Source organism: Camellia sinensis, chromosome 13 (genome assembly GCF_055761805.1).
Source record: "Camellia sinensis isolate YWXY chromosome 13, ASM5576180v1, whole genome shotgun sequence".
In the NCBI taxonomy this organism is placed as follows: Eukaryota; Viridiplantae; Streptophyta; class Magnoliopsida; order Ericales; family Theaceae; genus Camellia; species Camellia sinensis.
The window spans coordinates 104942704-104963298 of record NC_138973.1 but is presented as its reverse complement, the minus strand read 5'-3'; the positions used below and the strand labels follow the sequence as shown (position 1 = coordinate 104963298).

General features: G+C 43.2%; 2 protein-coding genes and 1 pseudogene across 3 annotated transcripts in view; 2 read left to right on the top strand and 1 right to left on the bottom strand.

Moving 5' to 3' along the window:
* The window catches only part of LOC114279321 (Tesmin/TSO1-like CXC domain-containing protein), a 53191-nt gene that overhangs the window by 7188 nt on the left and 25408 nt on the right, over positions 1–20595 (bottom strand). The window lies entirely within an intron of this gene.
* LOC145806358 (membrane steroid-binding protein 1 pseudogene) lies at positions 569–3048 on the top strand (annotated as a pseudogene). The gene has a single exon (XR_014349367.1). The product of XR_014349367.1 is annotated as a membrane steroid-binding protein 1 pseudogene (transcript).
* Positions 3661–5501, top strand: LOC145806357 (uncharacterized). Its single transcript, XM_082903090.1, has 2 exons — positions 3661–4875; positions 5190–5501. The coding sequence occupies exons 1-2, from the start codon at positions 3813–3815 to the stop codon at positions 5222–5224; spliced, it is 1098 nt and encodes a 365-aa protein (XP_082759216.1). The 5' UTR covers positions 3661–3812; the 3' UTR covers positions 5225–5501.

Here is a 20595-nt window from a genome sequence, read left to right as displayed (position 1 = left end):
CGGGCGCGCAAGCCAATGTGGTGACGCGCCTCGCCATCATGTCTGGCACACCTTTTTATGACATGGGCGCTCCTTTTGATGGCACGCCTTTTTATGGATTGGGCACGCCTTTTGATGGCACGCCTTTTTATAGATTGGGCACGCCTTTTGACAGATTGGGCACACCTTTTGAGGGTGCGACTTTTTAGGGGTCCGACAAGACTCTGTAAACTGTCCCGACATTGATTCCGGTTAGCTCCTTCATGGGTCCGACAAGACTTGTAAACTGTCCCGACATTGATTCCGGTTAGCTCCTTCATGGGTCCGACAAGACTCTGTAAACTGTCCCGACATTGATTCCGGTTAGTTTCTACAAGGGTCCAGCAAGACTCCGTAAACTGTCACAACAACTGTCACAACATTGTCTGCTACAACGGTCCGACATGACCCCATAAACTGTCTTCTACATCGGTCCAACACGAGCCAGTGTCTTCTACATCGGTCTGCCATAACCATACAGTCTTCTACAACGGTCTGACACAACCATACAGTGTCTCCTATCCATTTTTTATTTTTCAGATTATTTTCTTATTTTGTTACTCTCTCCAAACTCAAGTTGGTTAGTTCCTATCCCCCTTGAGTTTGCGGGGGGCTGTTAAAACCTACCATCACCTACTACACCTACCACCACCTACTACCACCTACTACACACCTACCACTACCACCTACTCCACTACATCTCCTATATAAGGAGCCCCTCACCATTTGTAATATACAACAAACAATCAATCAATAATACATCAATAGATACATTATTCTCTGTATTTCTCTCTTTATACATTGAATTTTACACCTCTATATGATTTTAATTTAAATAATTTGATTGAAAGAAGATCAAAAATTTGGAGGGATATCAAAATTTCAAGTCTCCCTCCTATAAATTTGATTAAATCCCACATAAATTTTGAGTTTTTTTGGAAGAATTTTTTTCTTATAAATAAGTAGAGACTTTCACAATAATTTCAAGCTCTTAATCGAATTCCTCACAAGAGGAGACCTTTGAAAGAGAGTTTATAATTAAATTTTTCTTATATTATATATATATATATATATATACATATAAAATAAGAAAGAAAGAAAGAAAGAAAGAAAGAATAAAAAAATAATTAGAAAATATCAAAAAAAATTTAAAATTTTTAATTTATTCAACCTGGCCGGTTTGCTTGACCCCTCCTCGAGTCACCTGGTTTGGCGGTCCAACTATCAATTTTTTCGGTTCTCTCTAAGTAGGCCGGTTTTTAGGTTGGAACGGTTTAGGGGGTATATCCGGACAGGAACCTCGACCGGTTGACAATTCAACAGGTCGAATCAGCCAATCCTGTCCGATTTTCAAAACCATGCCGTGAAGGCAAATCTGGTAGTGGCAGACAAAAGGGTGGCTGGGAAAGTTCATGCAGTCGGATAGGAGGATAACCGTCTGGACAGCCACGGAAGAGAGCAGAGTCGCAGTGCAAACTGCAACAAGAATTGTAACTAGGGCTGGGCATAGGGTTATCCGAACCATCCAACCCAAACCGATCTGCATACAAATGAGTGGTTTCAAAAACACATTGTGGACGGATGCGGTTTAGAATATGGTATTATTTCGGATTGCGGGTGGGTTGTGGGTTTGACCCGCACCCACAAGACCATTGATTTCATTCACCCTATCCTAGATATTTTTGGATTTTGAATGATTTTACTTTAATTGTATTGTTGGGTAGTAAATGATTTTGATGATTTAATTTAAGATTTTGAAAGATGTGCTTGTGTTAGTTTATGATTTTATTTAAAAGTTTAGGATTTTGAATGATTTGCTTGTATTAAGAATTGATTCTGTTGTGTTTTTAATTTTATAAGTTTTAATTCATTAATTATTGTTAAAATTCACCTATTACACACCTACCACTACCACCTACTACACACTCACCTACTTCACCTACTCTCCACCTACTCCTCACCTACTCCATACCTACTACACACTCACCTATTCTCTTCCCACATCCTCTCTTCTATATATAGGAATCATTGTAATATATCAATACAACAATCAATAATACAATTCTCTATTTCTTTTTATACATTGAATTCTAACATGGTATCAGAGCAAGGTTAACAACTTAGTAATTCCGCTTCACCGGCAGACGGCAACCTCGCCTTGGCCGTCCGCCGGACAAACCCAAATTTCCTTAATCTCTCTCTCTCTATCTATCTAAGCCATGGCTCTGCAACTCTGGGAGACCCTTGAAGATGCGATCACCGTCTACACGGGTCTCACTCCAGCAACTTTCTTCACAGGTCTCGCTTTGGGTCTCGCTATCTACTATGTTCTCTCCAGTCTGTTTGGTTCCTCTGGTAATAATCAACGTAAGAGTTCTAGGGAGTTGCAGGAGGAGATGCAGCCTCTTCCCCCTCCTGTTCAGCTTGGTGAGGTCACTGAAGAGGAATTGAAGGTCTACGATGGTTCTGATCCTAAAAGGCCTCTTCTCATGGCGATCAAGGGTCAGATCTATGATGTCACACAGAGCAGGATGTTTTATGGACCCGGTGGCCCATATGCTCTATTTGCTGGAAAAAATGCTAGCAGAGCTCTAGCAAAGATGTCCTTTGAGGAGCAAGATCTAACTGGAGATATCTCTGGTCTTGGTCCATTCGAACTCGACGCGTCGCAAGATTGGGAATACAAGTTCATGACCAAGTATGCGAAAGTTGGGTCTGTTAAAAAGACAGTACCAGTGACTGATGGGTCATCGAGTGGGGAAGCTGTCGAGACAACTGACCGCGATGTTGATGATCAGCCTACAGACAATGGTCCATCTGAAAATGCAGCTACTGGAATCACAGAAACCGAGTCTGCTGTTGATGCCAACAAAGAAGACTGAGGAATGTTGTTATCCCTACCGTATGAAGTGAAAGTAATGTCTGGGTTGCCTCTTTTTTGGTGGGTCATTGCTTGCCATGTTGATCATAGCTATTTCTTTAATCAAACCCATACCCACTTTTTGATCAGGCTACTCTAAAATATTATCCCAAAACATCCACCACCCACGTTCTTTCACACTTTTCTTTTAATATATATATATATTACTGTTAAGTGTTAGGGGTAGTTTGGTCTTTATGTATTATTCTTATTAGTATAAGTAGTTGTGTGTAAGGGGGAAACCCTAAGTTTTGAATTAATAATCTACAGAAGCTTTCTCTTGTTCTATTCCTTCTTCTTCTTCTTCTTCTTCTCATCTATACATTTAACATGGTATCAGAGCACTATCTTCCTCCTTGAAGATTGTTCCTTAGAGCCCCATATTGTTCCTGGTACGTCTGTTACAGCCAGAAAAAAAAATAAATAAATAAAAAAAAAAATAAAAAAAAATAATTTACAGTATGCTCGAAATTTAATGGGTAATCACCCTATAATCTCATTTTGATTGTTTGGTCATTATTGATTGAATTTTCTAATTTTTTTGATTTTTCGTCAAAATTGGGTGATTTTTCGAAAATCACTGTTTGACCCTCTTTTTTCTGGTTTTGTCCCTTCTTCTCCTATCCTTGGGAGCCGACTGGAACCCTAGGGGGGTTTGTTGTCCCTGGTTTGATGTATTTTGGCCCTATCTTGGATTTTTATCGCTGTTTAGATGCTCTGCTTCGGTTTTCTGACTTGTAGTTGATCTGGTTGCTCTGTTCTGGGCTTCTTTTGGACTGTTTTAGCCTTAAAAGGTGTTTGGTGTGCTGGTTGGGTGATTTGTGAACTTGTTTGATATCCGGCTTGTGTTTTTTGCACCCTCTTTTCTCATCTCATGGCTGACAGCTTGGGTCAGGACTCTAAGGGCAAGGAGGAGAGTGGACTGAGTCGTGGTCTGACTCTTGGTGATAGTCCTTCTCTCCAGATTAGTCCGGTCAAACTTAATGGTCTTAATTACTTGATTTGGTCCCGCTCCTGTAGTCTTGCGATTGCCGCCCGGCGTTTGACTGGCTATATTACTGGTAGTAGTACCCAGCCACCTACTGAGGATAGTACTTTATCTGCTCAATGTATTTCTGAGAATGCTTTAGTTATGACCTGGCTCATCAATTCTATGGAGCCTACCATTAGTCGGACTTTTCTCTTGATGGATACTGCTCACAAGATCTGGATAGCTGCCTCTCAAATGTATTCTCAACAAGGGAATGATGCACAGGCCTATGAATTGCGTAAGACGATTAGGGGTTTGGATCAGAAGGATCGCTCTCTGGCAGTCTACTATGCTGAGTTGAGTGGTTTGTGGCAAGAGCTAGATTTCTACCAGAGTTTCCAGCCAGTTTGCTCCAAGGATGCCACTATGTTTCAGCAGGCTGTGGAGAAGGAGCGGGTGTATGACTTTCTTGCTGGTCTGAATTTGGAGTATGATCAGATACGGGTTCAGGTGTTGGGTCGCTCTCCGTTTCCTACATTGCGTGAGGCTTATGCCCTGGTTCAGCAGGAGGAGAGTCGTCGCAGTGCTATGGTGCATGCTCCTGTTCTGGATCGGTCAGCGATGGTTGTCGGCCCCAAGTCACGTGATACTCCACCTTTTCTGCCTCCAGGTGGTGGTAAGGGTCCATTGGTTGATCGGGACCGGTTGAAGTGTGAGTATTGTGGGAAAGATAGACATGATAAAGAACACTGTTGGAAGTTGCATGGCCGCCCTACTCGAGGCCGTGGTCGTGGTCGTGGTGTTCGTCCTCAAGCACATGTTTCTGAGACTACTGCTAGTGCCTCGAATGATGCTAGTTCTCTTTCCCCGGATGAGCTTCACACTCTCAGACGTTTGATGGCTCGACTTGATTCTTCATCTGCCTTAGCTCCTTCCTCTTCTGCCTCTTCCAACTTTGCTCACACAGGTATTTCTGCTAGTGCCCTCAGTGTTTCTTCGTCGTCTCCTTGGATCATTGATTCTGGTGCTACCGATCACATGACGGGTACTTCTAGTTTTTTCCATTCTTATTCACCTAGTTCTGGGCGAGATAAGGTTAGAGTGGCTGATGGCACTTTATCTTCTATCTCCGGCAAGGGTTCTGTTCGTTGCACCTCTTTACTTTCGCTTTCATCTGTTCTTCATGTTCCTAATTTTTCAACTAACTTACTTTCTGTTAGTAGCCTTACTACTGCTCTCAATTGCTCTGTAACCTTTTTTCCGACTCATTGTGTCTTTCAGGAACTGGCTACGGGGAAAATGATTGGCAGTGGTAGAGCACAAAGTGGTCTGTACTTTCTGGATGCCATGCCTGCCTCACCTTTGTCCTCTCAGGCTCTGCAATGCTCTTCTGGCTCCTCCCTTCGTCTCCTTCATCAGTGGCATCGCCGTTTGGGGCATCCTTCCTTTAGCATTTTAGAGAAACTTTTTCCTTTATTAGTTCGTGATTGTCCTAGGAATAACTTTGTTTGTGATGCTTGTGAGCTTGCTAAGCATAAACGTACTTGTTATCCTTCAATTAATAAAAGAAGTACTTTTCCTTTTATGCTTATTCATACCGATGTGTGGGGTCCTTCCCCTGTTGTTTCTACCTCTGGTTATCGATGGTTTGTCACATTCATTGATTGTTATTCCCGTGTGACTTGGCTTTATTTACTTCGCACAAAAAATGAAGTTTTCTCATGCTTCAAAAGTTTTCATAAAATGGTATCCAATCTCTTTAATGCTACTATCAAAATTCTTAGGAGTGACAATGGGACTGAGTATGTTGATGGCGCTTTCCGGGCATACCTCGACGACCATGGCATTCTTTATCAGACTAGTTGTGTTGGCACTCCTGAACAGAATGGAGTTGCTGAACGTAAGAATGGCCATCTACTTGAGGTTGCTCGCTCTCTCTTGTTTACCATGAACGTTCCTAAGTCCTTTTGGGGGGATGCGGTTCTTACCGCGGCTTATCTTATTAACCGTATGCCCTCTAGTGTCCTCCACTTCCAAATTCCTCTTGAGCTTCTTCCTGTGACGTATCCCACTTCTTCTCTTCCGCCTCGGGTTTTTGGTAGTGTCTGTTTTGTTCATCTTCACCCTCGGCCTCGTGGGAAGCTTGATCCTAAGGCTGTCCGGTGTGTCTTTCTTGGTTATTCTGCTACTCAGAAAGGCTACAAATGCTATGACCCTCACTCTCATAGGTTGTATGTTAGTATGGATGTCACCTTCCGTGAATCTGAGTCTTTTTTTCCTGGTCCTCCGCCATCTCCTCAGGGGGAGCGTGGTATCGATGAGATTGCGGATGAGACGGCATCATATCAGCATGAGTTGTCTTTTTTCCTTCCTCCTCAACGGGCTGTTATTTGTGGTGAGGGGGAGCCTAGGAGTTCTGTTGATGAGGAGTCGGATATCAGTGGTCGTTTGGACAGAGCTGATCTTAAGACTTATTCACGGCGTCAGAAAGAGTCGGCTTCTCTTGTGCCACCAAGTCAATCATCATCTCCTATGCCAGTTCCACACCCAGTTTCCACTAACTCTTCAGGTAATGATCCTCATCTCATTTCTTCACCTGTTGTTGATGGTCCTATTACGGATGATTTGAGTCTTCCTATTGCTCTCAGAAAGGGGGTTAGAGCTTGTACTCAACACCCTATTTCTAAATTTGTGTCATATGATTCGTTGTCTTCTACGTATCGTGCTTTTGTTTCGTCCCTTTCTTCTGTGTGTATTCCGCAGGGTTGGAAAGAAGCCATCAATGATCCTAAGTGGAAGGTAGCTATGGTAGAAGAGATGCAAGCTTTGAGTAAAAATAACACATGGGAGTTGGTGTCTCTTCCAAATGGGAAACACCCAGTCGGATGTAAGTGGGTGTTCACCATTAAGCACAATGCAGATGGGACGATTGAACGGTACAAAGCAAGACTAGTGGCCAAGGGATTTACCCAAACATATGGAATAGATTATCAAGAAACTTTTGCCCCGGTAGCAAAGATGAATTCCATTCGAACTATTCTGTCATGTGCGGCTAATTTGGGATGGTCTCTACAACAACTAGATGTGAAGAATGCTTTTCTTCATGGGGATTTGGAGGAGGAGGTATATATGGATGTACCTCCAGGATTCTCATCTCAGTCTACAGTTGGAAAGGTTTGTAGATTAAAGAAGGCTTTGTACGGTTTGAAACAATCTCCTAAAGCCTGGTTTGGTAGATTCCTCAAGGCAATGGTGGGATTTGGATATCAGCAAAGCAATGCGGATCACACCTTGTTTGTCAAACGCAATGTACATAAGGTAACAGTGCTTATTGTATACGTGGATGACATAGTTGTGACAGGTAATGATGAGGAGGAGGTGACCCATCTCAAGATGCAGTTAGCCAAGGAGTTTGAGATAAAAGAACTTGGTCCATTAAGATACTTCCTTGGGATTGAAGTTGCTAGATCTGACAAAGGCATCTTTATTTCTCAAAGGAAGTACATTCTAGATCTTCTTGAAGAAACGGGCATGTTGGGCTGCAGACCAACTGATTCACCAATTGAGACTAATCATCATCTTTGTAGTGGAATTGGTGAGCTTGTGGAGAAGGAAAGGTACCAAAGACTTGTGGGAAGACTGATATATCTCTCTCATACTCGTCCAGATATTGCCTATGCAGTTGGAATAGTGAGTCAGTTTATGCATGATCCTCGTGTACCTCATTTGGATGCAGTCTATCGCATTTTGAGGTACCTTAAATCTACCCCTTGAGGTTGCTTAAATCTGCCCCTGGAAAAGGAATTTTGTTCTCTAATCATGGTCACTTGAGGTTGGAAGCATTCACAGATGCAGATTGGGCAGGCTCTATAGATGACCGACGCTCTACATCTGGTTATTGTGCTTTTGTAGGGGGAAATCTAGTTACATGGCGTAGTAAGAAGCAGGGGGTCGTTTCTAGATCTAGTGCTGAAGCTGAATACAGGGCTATGGCACATGGAACATGTGAACTAATGTGGCTTCAATCTTTGTTGAGTGATATAGGGCTTGATTGGAGTGGTCCCATGACTTTGTATTGCGACAACAAGGCTGCTATTAGTATTGCACACAATCCTGTTCAACATGACCGGACTAAGCATATTGAGATTGACAGACATTTCATTAAGGAGAAATTGAATAAGGGTGTGATATGTATGCCTTTTGTTAAGTCTGAAGATCAACTGGCGGATGTTTTTACTAAGGGTCTTAGTAGTAAAGTCTTTCACTCTATTTGTTGCAAGTTGGGCATGAGAAACATCTTTGCACCAACTTGAGGGGGAGTGTTAAGTGTTAGGGGTAGTTTGGTCTTTATGTATTATTCTTATTAGTATAAGTAGTTGTGTGTAAGGGGGAAACCCTAAGTTTTGAATTAATAATCTACAGAAGCTTTCTCTTGTTCTATTCCTTCTTCTTCTTCTTCTTCTTCTCATCTATACATTTAACAATTACAATAATGCACCCACTCATTTCTTTATTTATTTTTTCTTTTACTTCCTTTACCACCACTCACCCATGTGACCCACGATGCTCAGATTCTCCAACCTATACTTTTTCTTTTCATTACACTCTTGTTCCCCACTTTCTTTATTTTATATATATATATATATATATATATATATCTTTTTTTATTATATTATATTAAAAAAAAAAAAAAAAAAACATCATCATTTCTCCTCCGTTTGATTTCAAACTCCATTATTTTTATTTATTTTCTCCAAACCACTTTCCTTATTTCCCCCATCTTTCATTTTTGATTTCACATATATTTTTATTATTTCTTCCTTTATTTTTCTTTCACATTATTTTTAATCTTTTTCCAATTCCATTCATACCATATAGCTTTGCACACCAAACCATATTTTATTCATCTCAGGGATCAACCCCGATCACAATTTTACACAAAAAAAAAAAAAAAAAAAAACACAACAACAACAAACCACCACACAACACCAAATGCTTTGTTTTCTTTTCTGCAGCCGGCCACCACCCGACCTCACTTCTTCGCCTATTCCACCGGTCTTTTCTTCTTGCCTCCGTCCTGGGCGGCTCTTGACGGTGTTGCCTCCGTGCTTCCTAGACCACCAAGCAAGTTGCCTCCTCCCTGCTCCTCCACTACAGCATACGGTGGACCTCCAAATCGGAACATCACGGTGGCCTTCCGCTTCAGCTCCTTATTTTCCGCCTTTAACACACTTATCTCTGCTCGCGCATCCTTATACATGCGTTGGAGCAGAGCCAGTTGGGCGTTTAACTGTTGCACCTCATTTGTCCTACTCTGAAGCCGGTGCGACAAGTTTGTGACCGCCGTCATGGTCTCCACACATGACTTCAAAGTATACTGATTGGCCTCAATATCAGTTTGCACCACCATTTTTTGCTCCACAGACCGCATAGGAAAGTTCAACGGAGCAAAACCAGCGGCGCTTGGTTGAGGTTCAAGGGCCACCGCACCAGTTATCTCTCTTGTTGACTCGTTGAGGTCAGGAAAAAGAGTGAGCAGACCACGGGACGAAGAGGCCATATTCTGGGTAGCTGAACGGGAAGACGAGGCCATGTTATGGGTTGCTGAGTGTTTCAGAGAAAGGTTGGTTACAGAATGGCAACAGAGTGTTCCAGAATCTCTTTCTCAGAAACGGAAGAGTTTTTTCGAAGGATTTTCGGCAGTTTCAGACTGGTTTGCACAGCCTCCGCCTCAACCTTGGTTAAATAGCCGAGGCCGACACGCCACTCTGTCGCTCACGTGCCTCGCCGCGTTTCCGGCTCACCTTTTGATGGCTCGACGCTTTCTGTCAGGCACGCCTTTTGATGAAGTGGGCGCGCCTTTTGAGGGCGCGACTTTTGAGGGCTCATTATATATATCCATATATATATATATTTGGGCAGCCTATATACACCATCATACAGTGTATTTTTTAAGGGTCCGACAAGACTCTGTAAACTGTCCCGACATTGATTCCGGTTAGCTCCTTCAAGGGTCCGACAAGACTCTGTAAACTGTCCCGACATTGATTCCGGTTAGCTCCTTCAAGGGTCCGACAAGACTCTGTAAACTGTCCCGACATTGATTCCGGTTAGCTCCTTCATGGGTCCGACAAGACTCTGTAAACTGTCCCGACATTGATTTCGGTTAGTTTCTACAAGGGTCCAGCAAGACTCCGTAAACTGTCACAACAACTGTCACCACATTGTCTGCTACAACGGTCCGACATGACCCCATAAACTATCTTCTACATCGGTCTGACACCACCATACAGTGTCCTCTACAACGTTATGACACCCCCATACAGTGTCCTCTACAACGTTATGACACCACCATACAGTGTCCTCTACAACGTTATGACACCACCATCCAGTGTCTTCACCAATGGTCTGACACGACCATACAGTGTCTCCTATCCATTTTTTATTTTTCAGATTATTTTCTTGTTTTGTTACTCTCTCCAAACTCAAGTTGGTTAGTTCCTACCCCCCTTGAGTTTGCGGGGGGCTGTTAAAATTCACCTACTACACACCTACCACTACCACCTACTACACACTCACCTACTTCACCTACTCTCCACCTACTCCTCACCTACTCCATACCTACTACACACTCACCTATTCTCTTCCCACATCCTCTCTTCTATATATAGGAATCATTGTAATATATCAATAAAACAATCAATAATACAATTCTCTATTTCTTTTTATACATTGAATTCTAACAATTATTAATGTTGAGCATTTTAGAAAATTGAGGGAAAAGGCCCAAAATAAATATTTATAAAACGGGAAAAAAAAAAGGCTCAATTTTTTTTTTTTTTTTTTTTTTATAAAGTCCAATCCGCAAATCACCCGCAACCCTCCCACACATCCGCAAACCCTATCAGCACAAACCGCAACCCGCACTACGGGCGGTTGCGGGATCAATTTTTCCCAAACCGCATGTATGTGGGCAGATCCAAACTGCAAACTGAACCGTTCAAAACCAAACCGCGAGCACCTCTAATTGTAACAATGATCGGGCTAGCAATCCCCGCAATGATGTGGACAGTGCCAAAAAAAATTTGAAAGCGCGGACCAGCATCACTACGGTTTTCAACATACCGATCTATCGCATCCTTAGTGAAATCTGTGACGAGGTATATGTTAGACAGCCAGCCAAGCTAGAGGATGCTCAGAGGGGGTTCAATCTGAGATACCGCTACACTTACCACAATGAGAGGGGGCACCACACAAAAGATTGCGTGCCTTTGAAATAGCACTTGGAAGAATTAGTGGCAGCAGGACACTTAGATCAACACATCGACGGCGGCGTAAGGGCGGTGCTGCAAGTGTAGGCCGAGCCTAATGGCCTGGCTATCCTAGATACTCTCCCTAAGGAATTATCAATGTGATCCATGGGATCATTGAGCCAACACAGGTATGCGAACTCATGGGGATGCTTAAAAAAGCGAGACACATGAGGGAGGTGTTGTCCGTCCAACCGACCATCAAGAAAGGAAGAACTGAGGTAAAAGATGTGATGACTTTTTCAAGCAAAGACTTAGAGAGGATCCAAACTCCTCACAACAACGCGCTAGTTGTCATCTTGCACGTCAAAGACTTCAACATCAAAAGGATTTTGATTGACTAAGGCAGTTCGGTTGAGATAATGCACTCTGATGCCTTCAAGCAGCTGAAGTTGGAGGATAAAGACTTGGCACCAACAACTTCTCCTTTGGTCGACTTTAATTCGCAACCGGAATGGCCGTTGGGCAAAATCATATTGCCGGTCAAAGCTGGCTTGGTCACCAAGCAAGTTGAGTTTTGGATGCTGAAGGTGCTTTCCACCTACAACCTAATCCTTAGGCGAGGATTGTTGCACGCTGTGCAAGCAGTGGCATCAACTTACTATCAAGTGATGCGCTTCCCTTCAGCAGTCGGGGTGATAGAGTTAGTCTGGGGAGACCAAGTCATGTCGAAGCAATGCTTCGTGGAGGTGAACGACAACCGAGCTGCTAAAGGTTTCATCTAGATGATTGAAGGACTGGAGGATAAAGAAGTCTTGGACGATGTTGGTAGGAAAGCCAAAGAGAAGGCTGTGGAGGACTTAGTGGAGGTCCGCATTGATGAAAATGATCCGAGCAAGTTCTTTCTGCTAGAATCGTCCTTGTCTAGCAAAGAACGGTTGGAAATTGTGAACTTGTTGATTTCTCACATGGAAGTGTTTGCTTAAACGCCTTACGATATGCTTAGCATTGATCCAAGCTTCATTTGTCATCAACTCAACGTCTTCTGAACACTCGACCGGTCATACAACGAACTCGGTGATCAGCCTTCCACCACGCCGAGGTGGTTGCAAATGAGGTCAAAAACTTGTTGGAAGCAAGGGCAATTCAAGAGGTACACTAACCCAAATGGATTTCCAACACGGTGGTGGTACCGAAATAGAATGGAAAGTAGCGAGTTTGCGTCGATTACAAGATGGTCAACAAAGCTTTCCCCAAAGACAGCTTCCCACTACCTAGAATCGACCAGTTGGTGGACTTCACCGCCGGGCATAAGAGGTTCAGCTTCTTGGACACATACTGCAACTATCACTAGATAGCCACGTACGAACCAGATCGAAAGGTCACTTCCTTTACGATCCCAAAAGGGTTGTATTGCTACAAGGTCATGCTTTTCGGTATTGAAGAACGCGAGGGCAACCTTTCAAAGAATGATCATCAAGATGTTCGCTGCTTTAATCGGCCGAACAATAGAGGCCTATATTGACGACAAGGTGGTCAAAAGCAAGGTTGAATCTAATCACCTGGGTGACCTGGCCGAAATGTTTGAAATCCTTAAGCGTCACAAGTTGTGCTTGAATGCATCCATATGTGTGTTCGGCATGGGGTCGGGGAAATTTTTAGGATTTTTGGCGATAAACTAAGGAATAGAAACAAACCCCTCCCAGATAAAAGCAATACAAGAGTTAGAACGACAAAATTCAACAAAGGATGTGCAACATCTTGCCGGGATGGCAGCCGCGCTTAATAGATTTATTAGCCGGTCATCAGATCATTGCAAGCCTTTCTTCCAATCTCTAAAATCCAAGTTCTTTTGGGACGAAGAATGCGGCCGAGCTCTGGTAGATTTGAAGGCATACTTATCTTCCACTCTACTCTTGGCGACACTAAAGCCCGGCGAAGAGCTTTTCTTTTACATAGCCGTTTCTCAACATGCGGTCAGCAAGGTATTCGTCCGGACTAAAGGCATACAACATCTACCTATTTTTTATGTGAGCAAAACTTTGCTCCCTATAGAATCGAGGTACCTACCCCTAGAGAAACTCGCTTTGGCACGTATGATGGCATCTAGAAAGTTAGCACACTATTTTCACGCTCATACAATAATGGTGCTAACAGAATTCCCACTGAAAGTGTTGTTTGAGAAGGCAGACTTTTCTGGCCTTTTCTTGAAATGGACGGTAGAACTAGGGAAATACAACATTAAGTTCTAGCCTAGGACCGCGATTAAGGCACATGCTTTAGAAGATTTTGTGGCTAAATTCTCCCCTAGAACTCACCCAGTTTTCCCGATCGACCTGACTCAAGCAACCGAACAAGAGAGATCGATCAACGTGGAGACAATGCGGCTAATAGCCACTTTGCACCAAAATGAACCTTTGCCACCATCTGCTCAGCCTAATAGCGCGCCTTTGGGTCAATAATGCAATTCGTTGTACCCAACGCCGCACTACTAGGGAGTGAGGCAATGTTACAAGTAGTAGAGTGGCAAAGTAGCAAAGAGGAGCTTGAAGAGGAAACGGTTGGGCGGCCGACCAGCGAGTTCGAAATACATTCAAAGAAGCTGCGCGAGGAAATCTTCTCAACTCCAGAATTAAAGAACTCTCAAGATTTGAAAAACTGTTAGACGTTATTCGTTGGCGAAATGTGGAAGCTTTTCGTCGAAAGGGCATCAAACCGACATTGAGTCAGGTTAGGAGTTGTCTTAATCTCTCCAAACAGTCTTATGATTGAACACGCCATCAAACTGGGGTTCCCTGCAACAAACAACGAAGCTGAGTATGAAACATTGCTGGCCGGCATGAAAAGCGCCTCGCGTATGAGTACAACCGATCTGATGGTTTATAGTGATTCAAAACTAGTGGTGAACCAAATGTCAGGGGAATATGAAGCCAGAGATGACAGAATGGAAAAGCATCAAGCTTTGGTAAGGGAGAGATCAAGAAGTTCCAAGCCATAAGAGTAAAGCAGATCGGCCGAGAAGAAAATAGCAAGGCAGATGAATTAGCAGGTCTAGCGTCTATGGCAAACCCCATAACTAACCCCGTGTTGATCGAATTCTTGCCAAAATTGAGCATTGAAGAGCCAAAGGTAGTGGAGGCGTGCTGCATCGAGCTGGGACCATCCTGGATGGACCCCATTATCACCTTCCTTAAGAACAGAACCTTGCCAACCAAGAAGAAAGAGACGAACAAAATCCGAACTAAGTCTGAGAGATTTTGGCTCTCCCCATCCGGAGCGTTGTATAATAAGTCTTTCACCAGGCCATACTTAAAATGCGTTCACCCTAGCCAGACAGAGGCCTTCCTCTTTGAAATTCATGAGGGCATGTGTGGAAGTCATATTGCGGGGAGATCATTGGCCTACTGAGTTATATCTCAAGGGTATTGGTAGCCGTGCATACAAGCAAACGCCCAGAAGTATGTACGGAAGTACAAGAAATGCTAAAAATTTGCGCACCAAATCCATTAACCGGCCAGAGAACTCCTACCTTTGACAATCCCTTGGTCGTTTGCTCTCTGGGGGCTGGACGTTGTTAGACAACTTCCAACCACGCCAGGCAACCACAAGTTCTTCATTACGGTGACAGATTACTTCACCAAATGAGTGGAAGCTGAACCCTTGGCATCTATTAAAGAGGACGTGAAGAAATTCGTTTGGCAAAATGTGATAACTCGATTTGGAATCTTGAAGGCTTTAATCTCAAACAATGGCATGCAGTTTGATGGAAAACTCTTCAGGGGATTTTGTGAGGAGTTAAAAATAGAGTTCAATAATTCCACACCGGCCTATCCCCCGTCAAACGGACAACCCGAAGCTTCGAACAAGACGATTCTTGACGGGCTAAAAAAGAGGCTAGAGAAAGCCAAAGGGAGATGGGCCGAGTAACTCCCTAATGTGCTCTAGGCGTACCAAACTACTCCAAGGTGGGGAAATGCCTTTCGCCTTGGCCTATGGCATGGAGGCAATCATTCTACTCGAAATTGGCATGCCAACCATCAGAACCAAAAATTTTGAGCCAGATTCGAACGGTGAAGCCATTGCCATGGAGTTGGACCTTATTGAAGAAAGAAGGGAGAAAGCATTGATTCATATCGTGGCTTACCAACAATAGCTAACAAAGAAAAATAACAAGACCGTGCACCCACGATTGTTCAAAATTGGAGATTGGGTTTTGCACAAAGTGAAGGCCAATACTCTTGTGCCAAGTGAAGGGAAATTGGGAAGGATTGTACAAAATTACCAATCTAGCTGGAAAGGAAGCATATTACTTAGAAGATTTAGACGGCAAGGCCATTCCCAAACCATGGAACGCGGCCAATCTGAAGTTGTTCTACTTTTAAAAGTAATCCTCTTTGCTTTTAGTATAGTCCTTCCCATTTTTGATGTAATCCTTCTTGTTTTTGTTCAAGTCCTTCCTACTTTATGTGTAAAGAAACAAGTAGATTGCCTTCTTGGAAATTGTAGTATTTTCACAACTTTCTTTTCGGTTTACTGCACTTCCAAGTCCCATCGAGCAGATTCAGCATGGTCTCAAGGGCAACCAAAAGTTGGTGATTTGTCTAATTTTGAACTTCCTGGCAGAGCTGATTTCGCTCAGCGAGATGAAAATTGGTATTTTGTCCAACTTCGAACTTCTTTGTCGAGTTGATTTTGCTCGGCAAAATGAAAGCTGGTGTTTTGTCCAACTTCGAAATTCCTTGCCAAGCTTATTTTGCTCGGCAAGATAAAAGTTGATGTCTTGTCCAACTTTTCGCTCGGTGAGAAGTTTTGCCAAAGATTTTAGTTGAAAGTAGTAACCGAGGTGTCCCTTGCCGGGCTAGTTTTTCTCGGTTCAAGTCAGTGTTGTGAAAGGCGCAAGGTGCAGCGAGACACAACAGTTGTGCCTACAGGTACCCAGGGCGAGGCAACTTAAAAGAGGTGTGTGCCTTATGCGCAACTTGTCGAGGCGAGAAAAGGTGCAAGTCACACGCCTAGGCGCGACTTTTGTTTTTCGGATCTCTGAATTAATCTAACAGCTCAAATGGTGCTTTTAAAGGCTCGAATTACAGAGGATTACAACTCTAAGCTATATGCAAGATTACCCAGCCCCAAATCGATCGAAATGTCCTAATATCCATTCGTATTTGGTCAAAAGCTTATTGTCTCTCTCCCTCTCTCTCTCTCTCTCTCTCTCTCTCTCTCTCTCTCTCTCTTCGCTTCGGCTCGTCTGGAACCAGGTGAGTTCTCTTCTTCTTCTTCTTCAACTTTGCTCTCTGTTTTTTTTTTCTTCGACTTCAAGTCTCGACTCTCTCTCTCTTTTTCTTCTTTGCTCCCTATTTTTTTTCCTGCTTCTTCAACTCAGTTTCTCTCTCTCTCTCTCTCTCTCTCTCTCTCTCTCCTTTTGCTAGGTAGAGTTTTTTTTTTTTCTTTTTCTTCTTTGTTGTCTGCTATTGGCCTGGGTTTCTGTTAGAATTTACCATCACCTACCACCACTACCACCTCACCTACTACCCAAATCCTCTTCTATATAATAGGAATCTGTTAAAATCCACCTACTCTCCACCTACTTTACCCACTTAAACCTACTCCACTAAACCTAACCCACTACACCACTACCACCTCACCTACTCCACTAAACCTAACCCACTACACCACTACCACCTCACCTACTCCACTAAACCTAACCCACTACACCACTACCATCTCCACTTCACCTACTCCTTACCTACTACACACTCACCCTCTTCTATATATAGGAATCATGAATCATTGTAATAGATATCAATATATCAATCAATAATAATACATACAATTTATTCTCTCTCTTTCTCTATACATTATTTCTTACATGGTATCAGAGCTGGTTTAAAACCTAGTATTTTCGCTTCCCCGGCGGGCGGCAACCTCACCTTAGCCGCCCGCCGGACCTCAACCTATTCCGCTGATAAAATCAACAAAGATTTGTGCAACTGTAGTCATGTGTGAGGCTGATGGAGAAGAATTCTTCACCTCATATGACGAGACAGTCTGGAACTGGAAACACTGCAACATTCTGCTCTGGAATTCTGCAGCAGCTAGATTATAGCTTGGTTGAGTGCCAAGCTTTGGTTCTTCCACCCACTCTTGAACTTGCCCAGCAAAGTGTGAAGGTTCATGCTTGTGTTGGAGGGACTAGTGTGCGCGAAGATCAGCGCATTCTCTCCAGTGGGGTTCATGTTGTTGTTGGTACTCCTGGTCGTGTGTTTGACATGTTGCGGAGACAATCACTTCGCCCTGTTTACATCAAAATGTTTGTCTTGGATGAAGCTGATGAAATGCTGTCACGAGGTTTTTAAAAATCAGATCTATGATATTTTCCAGTTGCTGCCACCCAAAATCCAGGTTGGGGTGTTCTCAGTTGCAGCCACCCAAAATCCAGGTTGGGGTGTTCTCTGCCACAATGCCACCAGAGGCTCTTGAAATCACCAGGAAATTCATGAATAAGCCTGGAAAGAGAAAAAGCTCATGCTAGGATTTGCGAAGTGATTCGCTGCAGGAATTTTGGCTTTGGATGAAACCCTTACCATACTCCACTCATTCTCTCCAACTGTTCTAACTTTTTATTTTTATTATTATTATTATTATATCAAATAATCAATGCACTCATGTTCCCCACTAACAGTGTCCACTTTTGACCCAAACCATTTTCAATCCATCATTTCTCCTTCACCTTTTGCACCCCACTCACCGACTCTCTCTCCACTTTATCACATGGGTTTGTCCCTCTCTCTCCTCCATTTGATTTCAAAAATCACTTATTTTTATTTATTTTTTCCAAGTCACTTTTCCTCTTTTTTAAATACCCCACTTTATTTTGAAACAATCGCACTGATGTTTTTCATATAATCCATCTATAAATATTTTTTATCTATTTTCTTTCTCCCTTGTTTTCTTTCATTTTATTTTTATTTTTTCAACAAAACACTCCCAAAAAAAAAAAAAAAACAACATTTTACAAACTTGTCATTTCTTCATGCCGGGGATCAACCCCGATCAGCATTTTACACCATAAAAAAAAAAATAAAAAAAAAATAAAAAAAAATAAAAATAAAAAAAACACAAAACAAAACAAAACACAACCAACACAAATCGGAACAGTGGGATTTTTCTTCTCGCCTATTCTGCCGGTCTTTTCTTCTTGCCACCGTCTTGGGCGGCCCTTGCCGGTGTTGCCTCCGTGTTTCCCACTCCACTGGGCATGATCACTACTCCCTGCTCCTCCACTGCAGCATATGGCGGCCCTCCAAATCGGAACATAAAACTGGCCTTCCGCTTCAGCTCCTTGTTTTCCGCCTTTAGCACACTTATCTCTGCTCGCGCATCCTTATACATGCGTTGGAGCAGAGCCAGTTGGGCGTTTAACTGCTGCACCTCATTTGTCCTACTCTGCAGCCGGTTCGACAAATTTGTAACCGCAGTCATGGTTTCCACACATGACTTCAAGGTATACTGATTGGCCTCCACATCCGACTGCACCGCCATTTTTTGCTCCACCGACCGCATCGGAAAGTTCAACGGAGCAAAACCAGAGGTGTTTGGTTGAGGTTCACTGGCCACCGCACCAGTTATTTCTCTTGTGGACTCGTTCAGTTCTGGAAAGAGCGTGAGCAGACCACGGGAAGAGGAGGCCATGTTCTGGGTAGCTGGACGGGAAGAAGAGGCCATGTTGCTGAGTGTTTCAGAGACGGGTTGGTTACAGAGTATTACAGAGTTTCTTTCTCAGCAAAGGAAGAGTTGTTTTCAGAGGATTTTCAGAAGTTTTTTTGTCTGCCTCAGCCTCAGCATCAACCTTGGTTAAATAGCGAGGCAGCCACGCGTATCGCGTGCCTCTTGCCACCAGACGACAAAACGGGCGCGCAAGCCAAGGCGCCCACGTGCCTCGTCATCATGTCCGGCACACCTTTTGATGAATTGGGCACGCCTTTTGATGGCACGCCTTTTGACAAAATTGGGCACACCTTTTGAGGGTGCAACTTCTACAACGGTCCGACATGACCCTATAAACTGTCCCGACATTAATTTCGGTTAGCTCCTTTATGGGTCCGACAAGACTCTGTAAACTGTCCCGACATAGATTCCGGTTAGTTTCTACAAGGGTCCGACAAGACTCTGTAAACTGTCCCGACATAGATTCCGGTTAGTTTCTACAGGGGTCCGACAAGACTTTGTAAACTGTCCCGACATTGATTCCGGTTAGTTTCTACAAGGGTCCAGCAAGACTCCGTAAACTGTCACAACAACTGTCACAACATTGTCTTCTACAATGGTCCGACATGACCCCATAAACTGTCTTCTACATCGGTCTGACACCGCCATCCAGTGTCCTCTACACCGTTATGACACCACCATACAGTGTCCTCTACATGGTTATGACACCCCCATACAGTGTCCTCTACAACGTTATGACACCACCATCCAGTGTCTTCACCAATGGTCTGACACGAGCATACAGTGTCTCTTATCCTCTTTTATTTTTATGTATTTTCTTATTTTGTTACTCTCTCCAAACTCAAGTTGGTTAGTTCCTATCCCCCTTGAGTTTGCGGGGGGCTGTTAAAATCCACCTACTCTCCACCTACTTTACCCACTTAAACCTACTCCACTAAACCTAACCCACTACACCACTACCACCTCACCTACTCCACTAAACCTAACCCACTACACCACTACCACCTCACCTACTCCACTAAACCTAACCCACTACACCACTACCATCTCCACTTCACCTACTCCTTACCTACTACACACTCACCCTCTTCTATATATAGGAATCATGAATCATTGTAATAGATATCAATATATCAATCAATAATAATACATACAATTTATTCTCTCTCTTTCTCTATACATTATTTCTTACAGAATCCTTGTAATATCAATATTACAACACAACAAGCATACATTAATCAATAATACAATTCTCTATTTCTTTTATACATCTATTTTAACATGGTATCAGAGCATATATCGCAACCACGGGGAAGGAAGTCGCAGCCGCCGAGGGCCTCGAGCATGCTGGACTTGCCGCTGCTCTGGCTGCCGATCACCGCCACCTGAGGCAACTCAATCTTCGGAAGCTCGCTGCCACCGCTGATGGGAGAGTCATATCCTGGAACAGGGAGAGTCATATCCTTTTCTGGGGTGATGAATTCACAGTCCATGATGGTCCCCACAAAAACAAACATTATATATATATAAATAAGCACCAGGCACCCTCCTTCATTTTATTATTCTTCTTAGAACACCATGTGACCCACGATTTTTTTCCCCACCATGTGACCCACGATTCTTTTCCTTACTCTTGTTCCACACTTTCTCTTATTTTACTATATCTCTCACTTTCCAACCCACCGTTTTGATTCCCACTTTCCTTTTCT

Excerpts from the sequence above, each read along its gene's own strand:
- LOC145806357 (XM_082903090.1), top strand. The coding sequence starts at position 3,813 with ATGGCTGACAGCTTGGGTCAGGACTCTAAGGGCAAGGAGGAGAGTGGA. Across the intron at positions 4,876-5,189 it reads TTCCAACTTTGCTCACACAG|GAACTGGCTACGGGGAAAAT; the intron begins GTATTTCTGCTA and ends TGTGTCTTTCAG.